The 17770-nt window shown below is 34.4% G+C and overlaps 1 protein-coding gene across 1 annotated transcript in view; it reads left to right on the forward strand.

Moving 5' to 3' along the window:
- LOC150104223 (transmembrane protein 8B-like) overlaps positions 1-17770 on the forward strand; it is a 167888-nt gene that overhangs the window by 120358 nt on the left and 29760 nt on the right. The window contains exon 9 of the mRNA XM_090396236.1: positions 13436-13614. Coding sequence (XP_090252362.1) covers positions 13436-13614 — 179 coding nt within the window. The remainder of the gene's footprint in view (positions 1-13435; positions 13615-17770) is intronic.

A 17770-nucleotide genomic window follows, 5' to 3' on the forward strand; every position in this document is an offset into this window, starting at 1 on the left:
TTAATACACCTTTAAACTTCCTGCAAAATTAAAGAATTTATTCAACTCTTCCAAGGATTCGCCTCCTCCAGTGGCCCACCCTTGAGCATACTACATTCATTGCACCTGTAATTTGTCCTATATAAGTGAAACAGTATCACAGTTCCTATCTGAAAAAAGGAACACATATTAAATTTAATAACTAGGATTTTGCAAGAATGTTCAAGGGAACTGGCAATGCCTTTGACTACTCTTTAATTTAAGTCTCAGCTCTGGTAGAGTTTCAAGGGAGTGGAAAGAGAACAAAATAATTCCTTTGCATAAGGGAAGTTCTAAGAATACAGTAGCAAATTGTAGACCAATCAATATCTAAGGCGTGGTGGTAAGAGTACTAGAAAAATTGGTAAGAATTCAAAATTCAAGAATGGGTAGATAAAAATATGATACTGTATAAGGGTCAACATGGCTTTGTGAAGGGTCGGTCATGCCTTAGTAATGTACTAACGTTTTATAATAGAGTAACAGCTGAGTTGGATAAAAGAAATGGCTACACAATGATTTTGCAAACGCATTTGACAGAATACCAATGGAACGCTGTTGTGCAAATTTGAACAAATGGGGATGGATATGACACTGGTTAAGTGGATAAGAGGGTGGCTGCTGGACAGATATTAAAAAGTGGTATATGGAGAGTCAGAATCGAGGCGAAAACAGGTGACCAATGGTGTACCACAAGGTTCAGTGCTGGGACCATTGCTGTTTCATTTGTACATAAATGATGTAGGAAATAGCAAATAACTGAATATTTACTGAAAGTAAATATTCAGTTATTTGCTGATGATGCAAAGTTAGGTAGAGTAATAGTTAATGAAGGTGATGTGGAGAGCTTGCAGGATGATATAAATAGGCTGTTAGTATTGGCAAAAATTAATGGGTGACAGTTTAATTTCAAAAATTTAAAAGTTATGCATTTTGGGATAAATACATTACAAGCCATGTATCGCACTGGCACGGTACTCCAGGAAATAGATGAAGGTAGAGATTGGGGGGGGGGGGGGGTAGACAGAGTTAAAGTTTAGAGAACATATTGCTAAGGTAGTCCATAAGATTATTTGGCTATTGAAGAACACATTAACAAGTAGAGATAAGGAAGTTGTTATTCCTCTTTGTAAGGTCTTGATATGCCCACATCTCGATTACTATGCTCAAGTCTGGTCCTCTGAGTTTCTTGGGGATGAGGAAGCAGTGGAGAGGATTCAGAGGTGAGTTACCAAGATGGTGAGTGGTCCGTGGAATGTTCCATATGAGGATAGATTGAAAGCATGTGGATTGCAGTAGTTGGTTGATAGGAGAAAAAGAGGGATATGATAGAAACATTTAAGTTGCTTAAATGGTTTTATAGGATTGATGTAGGGGAAATGTTTCAGCACTTGGCTAGAGGGACCCTTATTCTGGTCCCTCTAGCTGAATAAAGATGTGCTTAGTAGGAGTTGATATAGTTGAATAAAGGTGTAGGAGTGTGAGGAGTAGATTTTTTGCTTGGAGAGTTGTGAATGAGTGGAATGAGTTGCCCGAGTCAGTTGTGAGTGCTTTGTCTATTAATGGGTTCAAGGAGAGGTATGATAGATTGTGTGGATAGATGGTTCTCCCCCCCCCCCCCCCCAGTATAATAAAGTTCTTTCCAGTATAATAATAACTATGATAAATCTGGCCTTTCTGATCATGACCTGAATACTCTATGTAGAATTGACTGGAAAGATACCTGTTTTTTACATCACACCAAAATGTGGTGTGATCGCAAATTTAAAGAGACCTGTGAAATTCTTATCAATCACTGTATCTTAACAATAATGGTGGTCTAAAAATTCCAAGAATATGGATGGCACATATTCTATCCACATAACCTTTTATTAACTTTTATTCTAAGAGTTAATTATAATTAGGACTGTAGTTATCTAGTATCTTAGCTTTAATATAACAAACGCTTGTTACATTATTGATTAGGCCACCAATTTTGCTGTATTAAAAGTATTAATATGAATTTGTTCTCTGATGATGTTATAAATAGGATATAGCTTTGATGTAGTTTTTTTTTTCACCAGAGGTCAGGCCAGAATAACGGTTTATCAAATCACTGTCACTTTGGCATACTGTTTTGAAATGTAATATATTTATATGAAATCTATAATATCTATTACAAAATGTTTTACAAGGAATTACAAAATGTTCATAATATTACATAAATGTTAACAATTTTTACGATTTAAATAAATATTATTACTAGGAGAAGACAGATCAGTTTTAATTGTATTTTTTCCTTATTTAATAATTGACAGTGAGTGCATGCAAATAGCTCCATGGGCGTATTTGCACCCGCAGGCATAGGTTGAGAACTGCTGCCATACACAATGCTATCATAATATTCTTGTTCAAAGGGAATAATAAGAAAAAGAAAACTACTTAGCCTACTCACTCAGTATCAGCCCTTTGGTTGGAAAGACGTGGGTTTGAATGCTGTCTATGGCATGAAGAACCTTTATCAGGACTATTCTACTGAAGCTGGTCTCGGATAAAGGTGGCAGTGCTTTCCCTTCTGAACACTCTGGTTTTTCATTCTGCATGAAGTGGAGGCTAATAGAATGAAATATATGGTGGGGTGTTGCTGCAGACCTGGCAGCTCAGCTGTAGGGGACAAAGAAATGCATAGCCAATTTAGCCTTATGGATGACTTTAATTTTCCGAACATTGATTGGGTAGAAGAGAAATCTCATGATCAGAAAGAACAGGAATTTATTGAATTGTGTGAGATAACTTTCTCAAGCAGCATGTGAAAGAAGGAACTCGAGGTCAAAGAGTGTTGGATTTGCTCATAGCATCAGAAGGGATCTTTGTCAAGAATATAGCTATTTTACCACCAACTGGTGACAGTGATCATGCTATTCTTTCTTGGGAAGTATCTACTTTTATTGAAGCCTCTGATTAAATCAGGCTACATGCTGAATTACAAAGCTGGAAATTATGATATCGACTTAGAAGAATACTATCTTTGGTCCCATGGTATCAGTTACAGAATGGAAAAAATGTCAGCAATGCATGGGAATCTTTGAAAAAGTGCTTGAATGAGGCAGTATCTGAATGTATCCCTAGTGTTCAAAGAGTAAATAGGTTGGGAGTGAAATGGATGTGCAGCCTTATTAAGCTAGAGATCCGTGAGAATAAGAGTGAGAGGAGTTATGAAATGTATAAAGCTCAGGCCAGAACAGTAATGAGTATTGTGAGAAAAGCTAAAATGGAGTATGAAGAGAAATTGGCCATGCAAGCTAAAGGCAATCCGAAAGAATTTTATCATTATGCCCAAGCAAAAGAAAGAATTCATGTGGAAGAATAACTTTATTGAATGCAGATGGTACACGAGTGTCGGAAGCTAAGGAGATTGTTCAGTTAATGAGTGCTCACTTTGCTAAGATATATCAACCAGGTGTATGTAGCATGGTGCTACTACTACGTTCAATGAAGAGTTAGAAGTTCATGAAAATAAGGTTGAAGAGCTTTTGCATAACCTGGTTAAGAATTTGTCAATAGAGACGGATGGAATATCTGCCCGTTTGTTAAAGGGATGGTCAGCTGAATTGGCTAGGCCTTTCACATATTTGTATAACTTGAGTCTCAGCTCAGGAATGATACCACATGAATGGAAGGAATGTAATAGTTCCATTGCACAAGGATGGTGCAAAAACTGATGTGTCTAACTACTGACCTATTAGTATTTCTGGTGTGGTAGTGAAGATTTTAGAGAAGTTAGTAAGAACTCGCATACAGAAATGGGTAGACGATCATTCTATACTCTGCAGGGAACAGCATGGGTTTACTAAAGGAAGGTCATGTTTTAACAATTTGCTTATATTTTATAACAATGTTATGGCCAAGTTGGATAAAGGGAATGGATACACTATGATAATGTTGGATTTTTCTAAGGCATTTGATAGGATACCACACGATAGGCTGTTGTGTAAACTGGAGAATATGGGATTGGAACATAATCTATTAACTTGGATCAGGGGATGGTTAACAGACAGATATCAAAAAGTGGTATACAGTGGGTGTGAATCTGCCAGATTTAAGGTAACCAGTGGTGGTACCTCAGGGTTCAGTCCTTGGGCCATTATTTTTCAATCTATACATTAATGACTTCGAGCAGGATCTATCATCAGATTTGCAATTGTTTGCTGATGATGCGAAGATAGGCAGGGCAATCAGGGATGCTACTGTATTCAACAATTACAAAATGATTTGAATAGACTGGAAATCTGGGCAAACGAAAATGGATGTCAGTTTAATGTTAGTAAGTGTAAAGTTATGCACTTTGGTGTGATTAGAGTTCCAGTGGCATATTATGTTAGGGGGTTATGCTACAAGAAACTGAAGAGGCAAAGGATCATGGTGTATTGGTGGATAAGAATTCAAAGTTCAAAGGTAACATAGCAAAAGTTTCAAATACAACTCAGAGGATAATTTCTATGTTGAATCGAACCTTGACATGTAAGGATAAGTAAGTAATTTTGCCTCTTTATAAGGCTTTGATAAGACCACACTTGGATTACTGTGGTGCAGATTTGGTCTCCCAGGTTCAAAGGGGATAAAGAAGCTGTGGAAAGGGTGCAAAGAAGAATTACAAAGATTATATCCGGATTATGGAATTTAGAGTATGAGGACAGATTGCGAGTATTACAGACTCTGGTTAACAGGAGAAAGAGGGGTGATATAATAGAGGCCTATAAACTTTTGATTGGGTGTTATAACATTTCAAATGTGAAATTTTTCATTATATGGATGGCGGGGAGAGAACACTGGGGGCATCCATGGAAGTTAAGGTTCTCGTTCAAGAAAGGGGTAAGAGCTAGGTTTTTCTCCCAGAGAGCAGTGAGTGAGTGGAATAATTTGCCCTTAGGGGTAGTGAGTGCATCTAGTGTAAATGAATTTAAGGGAAGGTATGATAGCTGGATTGGGTAATTCACAGCCTCCCTTGATGAGTCCTTGACTCCCTGGTGGTCTCAGATAATAATAATAACAGATAAATCATGCAATTTACTGACATAATATATCTATATGAAATGTAATATATTAGGATAACCAAGTGATTTTATAAACTTGGTTATTTTAACCAAGTTTATAAAATAAATAAATAAATAAACAAACAAACTTGTAATATATATATATATACAGGGTGTTCGGGATAAATTTGACATATTTATAATTAATTATATTTTTCCGTAAGTTACATGTATTAACACACACTTCTCTTCATTTAAAAGTTTGGACCCTTCTTCATTCATATACAAGATGTCAGAAAGGATGGATAGCTGGAACCCACCTGAATCATGGAAGAGAATAACTTGTATCATGATGATTCGTGCCCGCCATCAAAATAAGGATATTACGACTGCTGCCCAATGCTCCCTGAATACAGTAAAAACAATCAGGCATGAACTAGAGACTTGCAATGGTGACTACGAGGATGTAGCAAGAAGAAAGATCCCTAGCAGACGATCTGATTGCGTTCGTACAGCAGAATTCCTCGCAAATCTGCAGGAACAGGTGTTGAAGAACCCTGGCATTGGAATTCGGGCTTTGTTCGTGGAGTTGCTAACTGTAGTCAAGCCCTGGATAACAAGGGTAGCCAATGGTAGGCCGTATGTATGGCAGCAGGATTCGGCCCCTTGCCACACCTCTGGGAAAAGTCAAAAATGGTTGTCTGAAAATTTCTACGACTTCACCAGTCCAAATGTTTGGCCTCCAAACTCCCCAGACCTTAACCCCATGGATTATTTTGTATGGGGCGCAGTTGAAAAAGACACCAATCGCACTTCCAGTAATACAAAAGCCCAGTTAATGAATAAAATTAAAACAGTTTTTGCGGCCCTTCCCAGGGAGACTGTAGCATCAGCTTGTTCGAGGTTCCGAAGCAGAATTGAAGCTGTGATCGATGCTAATGGTGGTTATTTTGAGTAAATCTTGTTGATAGTATTGTAATTAACTCTGCCTGTAATGTTTTTTTGTCAATTCATTAAATTTAATAGATACAAAGAAGATTTTCTTTTTCCTTACGAAACTGTCAAATTTATCCCGAACACCCTGTATATATCTATATATTACAAGTACACTACTTGTAACATACATATATATATTACAAGTAGTGTACCACACGAATCAGTGCTTGGTCAATCTGTACGTTAATGATATTGGGAAGGATTTGACAAGCGACATTATTTGCTGATGATGGAAAGATAGGTAAGGTAATCAGGAATGCTGCTGATATGCAGTTTTTGCAGAATGATTTGAATAGGCTGGAATTGTGGGCATGGGAAATTGGGTGTCAGTTCAATGTCAGTAAATGTAAAGTCATTTACTTCGGCATGATTAGATATCCAATGTCGTATTATATTGGTGGGATTAGGCTAGAAAAAACTGATGAGGCTATGATCTTGGAGTGTTAAAACATAGGAAGTTGAAGTTTAGGGGCCATGTGGCAAAGATTGCGAGTACAACTCAAAAGATAATTGCAATTCTGAAACTAATATTCACATGTAAAGATAAAGATGTTATTTTGCCTCTTTACAAGGCCTTAATAAGACCTCATTTGGACTCTTGTGCGCAGGCCTAGTCTCCTGGTTTCCATTAGGATTCTGATATATTGGAGAGAGTACAAAGGAGAGTGTTAAAAATGATATCAGGATTGTGGAATACTGATCATGAAGACAGATTGAGAATTTGTAGACTGCAGACACTAGCAAACAGGAGAAAGAAGGGTAATATGATTAAGACTTACAAACTTCTGAAAGGGTCATACAGGATTTCAATTTATGGAATTTTTCAATTTATGGAAGGTGGGGAAAGAACAAGAGGGCATCCTTGGAAGCTGAGAATAAAGGCTGCCAAGAAGACATTCCAATCCATTCCAATCATGCACCACCATCTATCAGATGGTGGTGCATGATTGGAATGGATTGCCTTTGGATGTTGTGAATGCAAGCAGTGTGAATGAATTCAAGAATAAGTATGATAGCTGGTGTGTGTGTGTGTGTGTAGTATGTGGCCTCCCTCAATGAGTCTCTGACTACGTAGAGGTCTATTAATAATAATAATATTATTATTATTATCTAGTCTTTGTATATATTTGTATATACTCCAGGTGATGACCTTTAATATGAAGGTCGAAACAATGGGAAATTAAAGTAATTATTCCTATAACGGATTGTAGTCTCCATAATGAATGTGTTATTTCATAGTTTGAAGGCAGTGTTTGATTATGAGCATTTGTAGGCATTAATGAATTGTGTTAATATGATATATCTGCTTTATACAATGATTGATAGAAAGAGAAATTCAAATAAATTTCAATATTTATGGGTTTGTTGTTATCCTTCAGTGTTGATATAATGATCTAATATAATCTCATTGGAATCAAATTTATGAAATTGATGGAGTTATCTTCAATAGAGAATTGTAATCGGCAGAAGGTGTTCAAAAAATGAACTTGTGTAGCATTCTCATTACAAATATATAGACATTGCCACATATCTCTCATAGTAAGAGATCTTATCCCTCTCTCAATCTCTCTCGTTCTCTTCTCCTCCATTGAGGGAGAAAAGGAGGGTGATAAAAATTGGGATTATATGTGTCCAAGAAAAAGTTCAGCTAGTTGACTGCTAATGTAGTATACATAATAATAATAATAAAATGGAATAATATATCAAATTTATATATACCAACAGAGATATCCTGTATCTTCACTTCCTCTGTGCCTAGAATAAGTGTTTTTTAATTCTGTTATAAATCTTTCCACTTACTTTCTATGAATGACAGAGTAGTTTAAAGCAAAGACAAATTTTATTATTCCTCTAAGAATTCTCTTAGAAAAGAACGTTATTGAAGCACAAATGAAACTAGAAAATGATTTCAACTGAGATATTGTTTTTCAAAATGATTAATAGCAAAATAATTTCAAAACCAATTTATACCCATGTCTACAGGCTATAGAAAATTTTAGAAATAACCCTTATATTATTTTCAGTAATGTAGATAAAGGCAATGTTACTGTCATCATTGACAAAACTTCTTACCAAATAAAATCATAATGTCGTTAATGATCTCATAATTGAAAGTGAGACTCTAATTTTCTAGCGGGATCCTCTAAATTATTTTAGAGGATCCCCCTTCCAATACTAATTATAAAACAGAATAAAAAAATATTTTAAAAAAATTTTACATTCAACTCGAAGACAAAATAGATAAATACACCATTTAAAAAATCTCTCCCTCGGTAGCTGTCTTTCCACAATTTTTGGAAAAGTAGAAATACATAAACCATATACATATCAATATTTGAGGTAGAAAAAGCCATTAAAAAACTTGAAATATGCAAAGACAACTGGAATAGATGATATTCGACCAGAAATGCTTAAGAATGGAGGTATAATAGAATATAATAATAATAATATAATGCTGAAGAATGGAGGCATAATTCCGAGGGCTTGGAAAAGACCATAAACTTTTAGAGGAGACCTTACAACTACTAAAAAAGAGATGAAATATGAAACAAGACAAAAACTTAACTTCTAAAATAGAATATGCAGAACTATGCAAAATAAGAAGGAAAAATATGAGAAATGAAATAAGATCTTATAACACTACAAAAATAAAAGAAACAATTGAAAACAATAAAAATATGAAAATACTAAGAAAACATTTATTAGTTGGCAAAAGTATCAAATAACTGCAATAAAAGATAATAAGGAACCAAGAACAAATCCTAAGCAGGCTAGAAGAATTTTATAAAGAACTCTATAGTGATCCTTCAATAGACAGTCAAATATAAATTACTCCATAGTATCCCATAGGTCGTAGTATGTTGTGGGTGCCATGACTGTGAAGGAGTTCAAAGCAAAGTATGATAGATACTGCGCAGATGTTGGATAGTGCTTAGCGTTTAGGGCCTCCCCTCGATGAGTCTAAGGACTCCATGGAATAACCTGTAATAATAATAATACTCTTCCCTATCACATATGGAATTCATCTCCCCATTCACTTCCGATGAAATAAAACAAATGATAAATGGAAAATGTCCTGGTAAAGAGACCTAATTCACATAGAATTAATTTAAATGGGTAGGAAACAACATAATTCACCATGTCACAAACTTATTAAATCTATGCCAGAAGAGAGGGAAGATACCAGAAAAATGCTACGCTGATACTGTTATTTAAAAAAGGAAAAAGAAGAGGTAAAGAACTATAGACTTTATGCTCTCTAATCCATACAAAATTCTCAGAAAAGTAATAACAAACAGGTTAATCCCTCTTCTATACTCAAGTCAACCAGCAGAACAAGCAGGATTCCGTAAAGGCTTTAACACAATTGATCATATTCATGCAGTAAAACAAATAATAGAAAAAAGCAGAATTCCAATTGCCTCTCTGTTTAGTCTTTATTGATTGTGAAAAAGCATTTGATTCCATCAAAACTAATGCAATAATCAAAGCACTCCAGAATCAGGGAGTTCCTGGAGAATATATGGACCTCCTCCATGAAATATACCACACTTCAACAGCAACAATCCAACTTCACACAAGTAGCAATAAAATATCAATTGAAAAAGGTGTCCAACAGAGAGACACCGTATCACCCAAAATCTTTACAGCAGTCCTTCAAGAAATATTTAATGATATAAACTGGACAAACCTTGGTATAAAAATTAACAGAAACTTAACACACCTAAGATATGCAGATGATATATAATTTTTGCAAACACTCCAAAAGACCTTAATATTATGATAGAAGACCTATATCATGAAAGCAGAAAAGTTGGTCTAAACATAAACAGAGAAAAAACTAAAATCATGTTTAATCATTTTGTAACACCAAAAAACATAATAATAGAAAACAATTTCTTGGAAAGAGTCTCTTCATATACATACTTAGGCCATCTCATTGATCCAAACTATGGACTCCAAAAGGAAATAAATGGAAGAGTTCAACTGGCCTGGAGTGCATTCAGAAAATTGAAAAGCATATTTCAAAACAATGATGTCCCACTCCGTTTAAAAAGGAAGACATTTAACCAGTGTATACTTCCAGTCATCACATATGGTTGTGAAACTTGGTCTCTAACAAAAGCTCTGGCAAATAAACTAGCAACAACTCAAAGAAAAATGGAGAGGCTGATGCTAGGCATCACATTGTTGTGTCCCATTTTATGATTTTTATTTTATCTAATAATTTCCGCTTATCTATGTTCTACTATTATCTATGTTCGAGATATCACCAAAAATATACTAATACTTAAGTTATTTCTCCCCTTGGTATCCTTAATATTTGTATTATACTGCGCCTTTTGGGATATTTAGTTTGAGATATTATATACAAAAACAAGGAGAAAGAACTAAAATATGTCTGAAAGTGAAACAATGTTGCAGTCGTGACACTTTATCTCGTTTCTTAACACGTTAATTTCCCGCGTGATTAGGTTCGTAATTTTTCAAGTGGTGCATTGGACAGCAATTTCAGACAACTGTTTTATCATTGGACAAAAGGTTTATTAAATTCCTTAACATGGTACAATTCAAATTTTAGTTATTACTCAATTCAATGCTATACTAAATATTTACAAACTGACATTAGCTTATCATAAATAATTAACCTATGATCCTATAATGGGTATTACGATCATAACGCCATACACATTCAACACATAACTTCATATGACATGGACATATAAGATTAATTCACACTATTTAACTATCCAAACTTAAGTAGCTTAACTAAACCATTTACTGCACTAACACATAACTATGACATTTAAACACTTTCTTATACAATATAATAGACATGCAAAATTCTCAGGACACTTATTACTCATATAACATTAACACTAGCCAGCTTACTTTCAATATATTCTGTCAGATACTAAAGTCCTAGTATTGTTTTCTTGGTCACTTCAACAGTTCAGTATTAGAATAATGATAATTAATACAGACGAATCTTAGTTAACACGAGATATAATTTACAGTACCTTTCTTTCCTGAGTTTTCCATATGGGCCTCTACCTTTTTCTGATTGAAGTATCCTGGTATAACCTCTCCGATAATCTGCTTCTCCTATGTTCCCCTTTGAATTGAACTATTCCTACGCGGTCTTTACCTTTCGTTATTCAGGACACACTTTGAATCGTCTAAATAACGGCTGTGCAACTCGCGACGTGGATATCGATTTCTTTACAGCTTTCCCTTTTTCGTGGTTGTCACTGAAGTTGAAACACAAAGAATATGCTTTCTTTTCCTCAACTATATGGCATTCTTCGCTTCTTACATAGGAAATACGGAACCGAAATTCCGCTCACTTTTGTTTCCGTGTTGTGACAACGGAGATATAACTCCAATCTCGCCACTCAGGAAAACACCGTGAAACCCATACGAAGGAGCTCGCGAAAAACTCTCCTGGAACAGAACCAAAAGCCAAAAAGGTCTAAAAGCCTCTAAAGTCTTGTGGGGGGGTTCCAACCCTTTTATGCTTGCTCTCCTAACAGCACCTTCTGTAACTTCTTTTCTCTGCCCCCTACTTGATTTTACTTCACCGACCAATTAGGGTGGCGTTTTTCTGCCAAACGTCCTTTGGTTGGTGAGCCCATAACGATGTCTTAATCCGGGAATCAGCCCTGAGCGATAGTCTGTTGTTTTTCTTTTGCTAGCCTCTAACTTAATCCCCTTTCCAAAATTTCTCTATGAACTTACTTAATATTTTAATCTCTAGCCTCTCACATACCATCTCTTATGACTAATCCTTTTCTGTCTTATTTAGTTAAATTTTCTCTTTTATATCATATTACAACATTAATATATTCTTTCTTTTTGTTAGTTAGTTCAACAAATACCTTTATATTTTATATATTTTATTGGATGCAAGAATATTTCTTTTTCTTTTAATGAATTCATCTATTATCTTTTATGCAGGGTTTTTAATTTATTTATTCTTCATGTTACACCATGATAGGTGAGAATTCTACATTCTTAAGATATCAGGTGTAACAACATTAAAAGAATAATGAAATACCTGGATAAAAGCCAGACTCATATCACTGACATCATTCTTCACCACAAGCAACTAAAATGTAAATGGGCCAGACATCTATCCAGAAGAGAAGATGAGCAATGGACCACCATACTAATAAACTGGATTCCAAAAGAAGGGAAATGAGGCCGAGGACATCCTAAAAGAAGGTAGAGTGATAAATTGTCAAATTTTTGTTGGGAAAAATTGGTCAACCATTGCCAAGAATAGAGAAAGGTGGAAGGAACTGGAGGAGGCCTTAGTCCAGCAGTGGACAGAAATGGTTGAAAAGAAGGAAGTCGGAAGGCCGAATTCCCAAAGATTAGAGTAGAGCTCTCATAGTACCCATCTATGAAAAAAAAAGCTAATAAAACTAAATGTGAAAATTACAGAGGAATTTCTAGCACTACTTTTATTTTTAAAACACTAGAAGATCCTTGAACTGTTAAAGCATTGCTTTTTTTATGTGATTTGGTAACTGTATATTTTAGGTCTTGTCTACTAAGAAAACATCTTGTTTAATATTGATGTATTCATTATTCTTGTTTAGCAATAATGGCAACCTATAAATATGTAATTGTCTATGAGATTATATTTTTAATAGATATACTTATTGCACATTGCAGTACCTCTATATTTGTTTCTAGTTAAGATCTGAATTACTTATTTTGAGTTGATACCAGTGGCTTCAGTGTAGAAGAATAGATTCTTTCCCCAATGTTGAATTCCATATTGTAATGATATGAATCTGTGTGAAATATATTTTTAACATTAAGATTTAAGAATTTATACAGATAGTAATGTTATATGGGCTATTAACTATATCAGTAATGCGTGGCTTTTAATTCTAGCTTATAATGTTTTTCTGTTTCTGTCCAATTTCAATTTAGCCTAATTTTTTATATGTGGCTTCACCTACAAAAGGGGTGGAAGCCACATATAATAAATCTATAGTGCATATTAATTCCAATTACTTGCCTGAATGTGAAACTTCTAGAAATTTGTAAAAGTGGCAAATAACGATGCAATAAACTTTGGTTTTAATTCCATCTAGAATAGAAATAATATCTCCTAGATGAAATTCAAAATCCTGAAAACATACTACGCCATAATTGATTTGATTAACATTGTGGTAGCTATCTGCCTTAATCGGTTTAGCTAAGATAATGGAACAGGAAGCATTGATTTATGCTAGGTCCCATGAAAAGTTCAAAAAACAGACAAGTTAGTAATGACATAAAATAGTTAACATCTTTGTTATTAAATTAATTTTAAATTGGTTAAAACTTAATTTTAAATTAATTTGAAATTTAGACTTAAAATGCATACAAACATATTTTTGTCATCATTCTAGGTTGGAAAGGCTGGGGCTGTACAGATGGTCGTTCTGCCTTTTCGGATACTCAGTTGTTATTGGATGTCTTACTGTTGACATTAAGTAATTTGCTCTTCATTCCTGCTATAGTACTAGCAATATACCGACATTTCTACACAGAGAGTTTTGTTTATTTTGCCTCAATGTTTTTTTCAGCAGTAAGTATAGGAGTATTTATTTTTGAATTTTTTACTTTTAACAACATAAATATGAATAAGGGGAATTAAACTGAACTTTTATTAAACTTAGGTGATTTAAACTTACAAAAATAAATAAAATAATCAGAAAAAAAAAATAAAGAAGATAAGATAAAATGATACAAGAAACTAAATAACAACAAAAATATGAAAGTACTACGAATCAATTTCACAATATTAAAAAAATAATAATACTGGAAGACAAAAGTGGATGAGATATCAGAGATTAAAAAAAGGCATAGTAGAATGGACTGGACAGTATTTTTTAGAATTATATAACATCACAAGCACTGCTGAAAACACTATTATATGGAAGCTAGAAGAACAAGAAAAAGAAGAAAAGTTCCAAATCTCAGAAAGTCAACAAACTCGCTCTCCCTGTTCCCATATACCAAGAGTTCTCAACCTGGTTGTGGGCATGGGCACATTTGAGATTGGAAAAAGAGTGGCAGGTATACCAATATTTTTTTTTCTATCAAAATTTATACTTATTTATCATATCAAATGATAACAATTAATTAACTATGAAAGTAGGATAAATACACATGTAGCATTTATTATACAACTAAATTAAACCATCTCACAATGAGCAAAAACATTTCTCTTTACTGTGGATAAAATAATAGTCCTTCCCAATCATTGTTGAATTTATAGTTTCATTGTTTTTTATTTGGATTACTCATCATTTTGGGACAAAACTTTTAAACATAAGAAAACAATGTATGGTCAAAGCGTGCCGACAACACCGGTGAAGTGGTGACACATTCATCAAGTGCACGGTTGCCAGCAGACTAAATACATAAAATATATGCACAAAATTGGCACTGGTAACACTCATCCTCAAAGACAGGAATTACAAAATGTTCATAATATAGCATAAATGTTAACATTTTTTACAATTTAAATAAATATTATTACTAGGGGAACATATTTTCCAGTTTTAATTTCATTTTTTCCTTATGTAATAATTGACAGTTAGTGCATGCAAATAGCTCCATGGGTGCATTTGCACCTGCAGACATAGGTTGAGAACTGCTGCCATACACAATCTAGCATAATATTCTTGTTCAAAGGGAATAATAAACAAAAGAAAACTACTTAGCCTACTCACTCAGTATCAGCCCTTTGGCTGGAAAGACCTGGGTTAGAATGCAATCTAGAGCATGAAGAACCTTTATCAGGCCTATTCTACTGAAGGTGAGTCAGCTGGTCTCAGATGAAGGTGGCAGGGCTTTCCCATCTGAACACTCAGGTTTTTCATCATGCAAAACAGACAAATCATGCAATTTACTGACTTAATATGCTGTCCTCATAGCCTTAGTTGCTTGAGCCATAATTCCAATCAACCAACCAGCTTAGACTATAAGCTTGCTGTCATAAATATATGAACTATTTCTAAAAATAATAAACAGAATCACTAGATTGCTACATGACACTCAGCCTAATGAACAAGCCAGATTCAGAAAGAGATTTAGCACAATCGACCATCTGCAGACATTGAATCGACTAAGAGGAAAAATGCAGAATAAAACTTACCATACTTAGGTTTTATAGATTACTAAAAGCTGTTTGATTCTATTGATTAAAAAAAAATCCTAATAGCAACAAAGACATCTAGTAAACAAAAATTATATATAGCTAATAAGCAAAATATATGAAAAAGCATTTGCTAGTATCCTTATATGTGAACAAAGCAGTCCATTCAAAATAAAAGAGTACACCACCAAGGAGATACTATTTCACCTAAGTTATTCAATACAGTGTTAGAATATGCCTTATGTGAACTAGATTAGAGTGACAAAGAGATTAGTAAGTATAAAACAGTGGATCATTTATGATATGCTGATGATATTGTAGTAATAGCAAACAGCAAAAGAGAACTAGAAGAATTTAATGTAATCCTACTTTATTTGACACTGTAATTCATTCATAATTTCTTATATACTTCTTATATTGAAAGAACTAAAAGAATGGCAAATATTGAAGGAAACCAGATAACAGAATAAATAACAATAGACAACAATAAAAATAGTAAGTACAAGATTGTGTATATTGCAGAATAACTTTTACATTAGAAAGAAGCATTTATGAAGATATACAAAGAACTCAGTTAGGCTGGATGACTTAGCAAACTGAAAAAAATTCCTCTTCAGTAAAATAAAACTGAAATTATAGTCAAATTCTTCAGCCATTGTGTCATCCTAGGTTATGACATCCAGATCAGAGAAATGGCCAATAGTCAAAAATACTGGAACAGAATGAAAAAACTATGTAGAATCATAAAGAATGGAGATATATATAAAAAAATAAAAGAAACAAATGTGTTGATTATAGGGAAAGAGATTTTAAAATTAAAATGGATATGGACAGGACATATTGCACATATGAACAGTAATAGATTGACAAAGACAATCACCCACTGGAATCTATATGAAAGAAGATAAATGCCTGGATGACCAAAGAGGGAATGACCTAATGGTGATTGGCTACAGAATATTGGCATTGGGAAGCCTTCAGAGAAAGATGTAGACAAATGGGTGAGGTCTATAACCAAAAATTAACTAGACAACAAAATTTTACAAAACTTATGCCCCCCCCCCAAAGATTAATTTAGTAATTCTTATAGATTTCAAGTTGCTGAACACAAATATGACTATGAAAACACAAAATTGGCTAAGGTTTGTGAGAGATCTGCAATAATTTCTTATATAATAGAGGAATATCACATATACCGGTAAATGTCCACTTCTGTGTCCGAAGTCACTTTGCCTGTCACCTGTATAGCTGCTCAGGATCATCTCTATCGAGCATCCAACAGTAGTCAGCCAACATGGAAGTGGAGCACTTTCTCCATTATTGCAATTTCCTGATGTAAATATTCACCATGCTCATCACTAACTATGCCACAGTTGTCAGGGAAGAAATCCAAGTGGGAATGGAACAAGTGTATTTTAAAGGACATTGCAGCCAAGTTTGTGATACAGAGACAAGTCCTAAACCAGTTCCTTGTAGTTTTGCAATATGCCCTCTAAATTTTAACTCCCTACTCACTAAATGGATTTCTGCTCAGGACATGGACTGGTTATTACTAACACAATGTTACAACATAAAAATATGCACAAATTCACATGGAGAGAAGAGGCAAGGAATAAGAAAAGTCTCATTGACTATGTTATTTTCAATAGTGATATTTTCTTCCTGGTGCAGGACACCAGAGTGTACAGAGGATTTGAAATTGGAAGCGATCACTATTTAGTCTTGAGCAGATTAAAATTGAATTTCATTTTGAAAAGAAGAACATGTAAGAAAGTTTTAAAGTGAATAAAAGTTGAGCAGCTCTCAGATGTGAACTGTAGACTAAAATACACAAAGATTATTGAAGAAAAAATGAAAGAGTTTCAGAACAGGAACCAAACCTTGGAGATTCAGTGGCAAACTCTGAAGAAAACATTGATTGATTCTGCCAGAGAGGCATGTGGTGAGGTTGTCTGCAAGGATAAAAAAATCAGAACTCCCTGGTGGACACAGGAAGTTAAAGAGGCAGTGAAAGAAAAGAAGAAAGCATATCAAAAGTTCCTGGCAAATAAGTCAACTTGTGCTCTTGGAGAATACAGAGACAAATGTAACAAAGCTAAACACTGTGTAAGACTAGCTAAACAAAAGTCATGGGAGGAATTTGATAAGAACATAGAAAATAAACATCAAGAAGGTGGCAAGATATTCTGGAGGTTGTTGAAGAATCTCAGAAATGGAGGAAAGAGTGCTGTAAAAGGAATTAGAGATGATAAAGGTGACATGAAAATAAGAGAAAAAGATATCCTTGAAGTATGGAGTAATTACTTCGAAAAATTGCTAAAGGAAACAAGTAGTGATGACAGCACAGTAGTAAAAAATACTGACCAGGCAGTCAGGAATACATATCCATACTTGAGGTAGAAAAAGCCATCAAAAGCCTGAAATGCGGAAAGGCAGTAGGAGTAGATGATATTTGACCAGAAATGCTCAAGTAGGAGGTATAAAAGCTTACAGTGGCTGCACTGACTGACAAATTCAAGATCAGATGATTGGAGTCTCTCATAGTACCATATACATAAAGGGAGATAAAACTGAATGTGCG

Source organism: Typopeltis vanoorti, chromosome 8, assembly GCF_054136105.1.
Source record: "Typopeltis vanoorti isolate ZY-2024b chromosome 8, IOZ_Tvanoo_1.0, whole genome shotgun sequence".
Taxonomy (NCBI): Eukaryota; Metazoa; Arthropoda; class Arachnida; order Uropygi; family Thelyphonidae; genus Typopeltis; species Typopeltis vanoorti.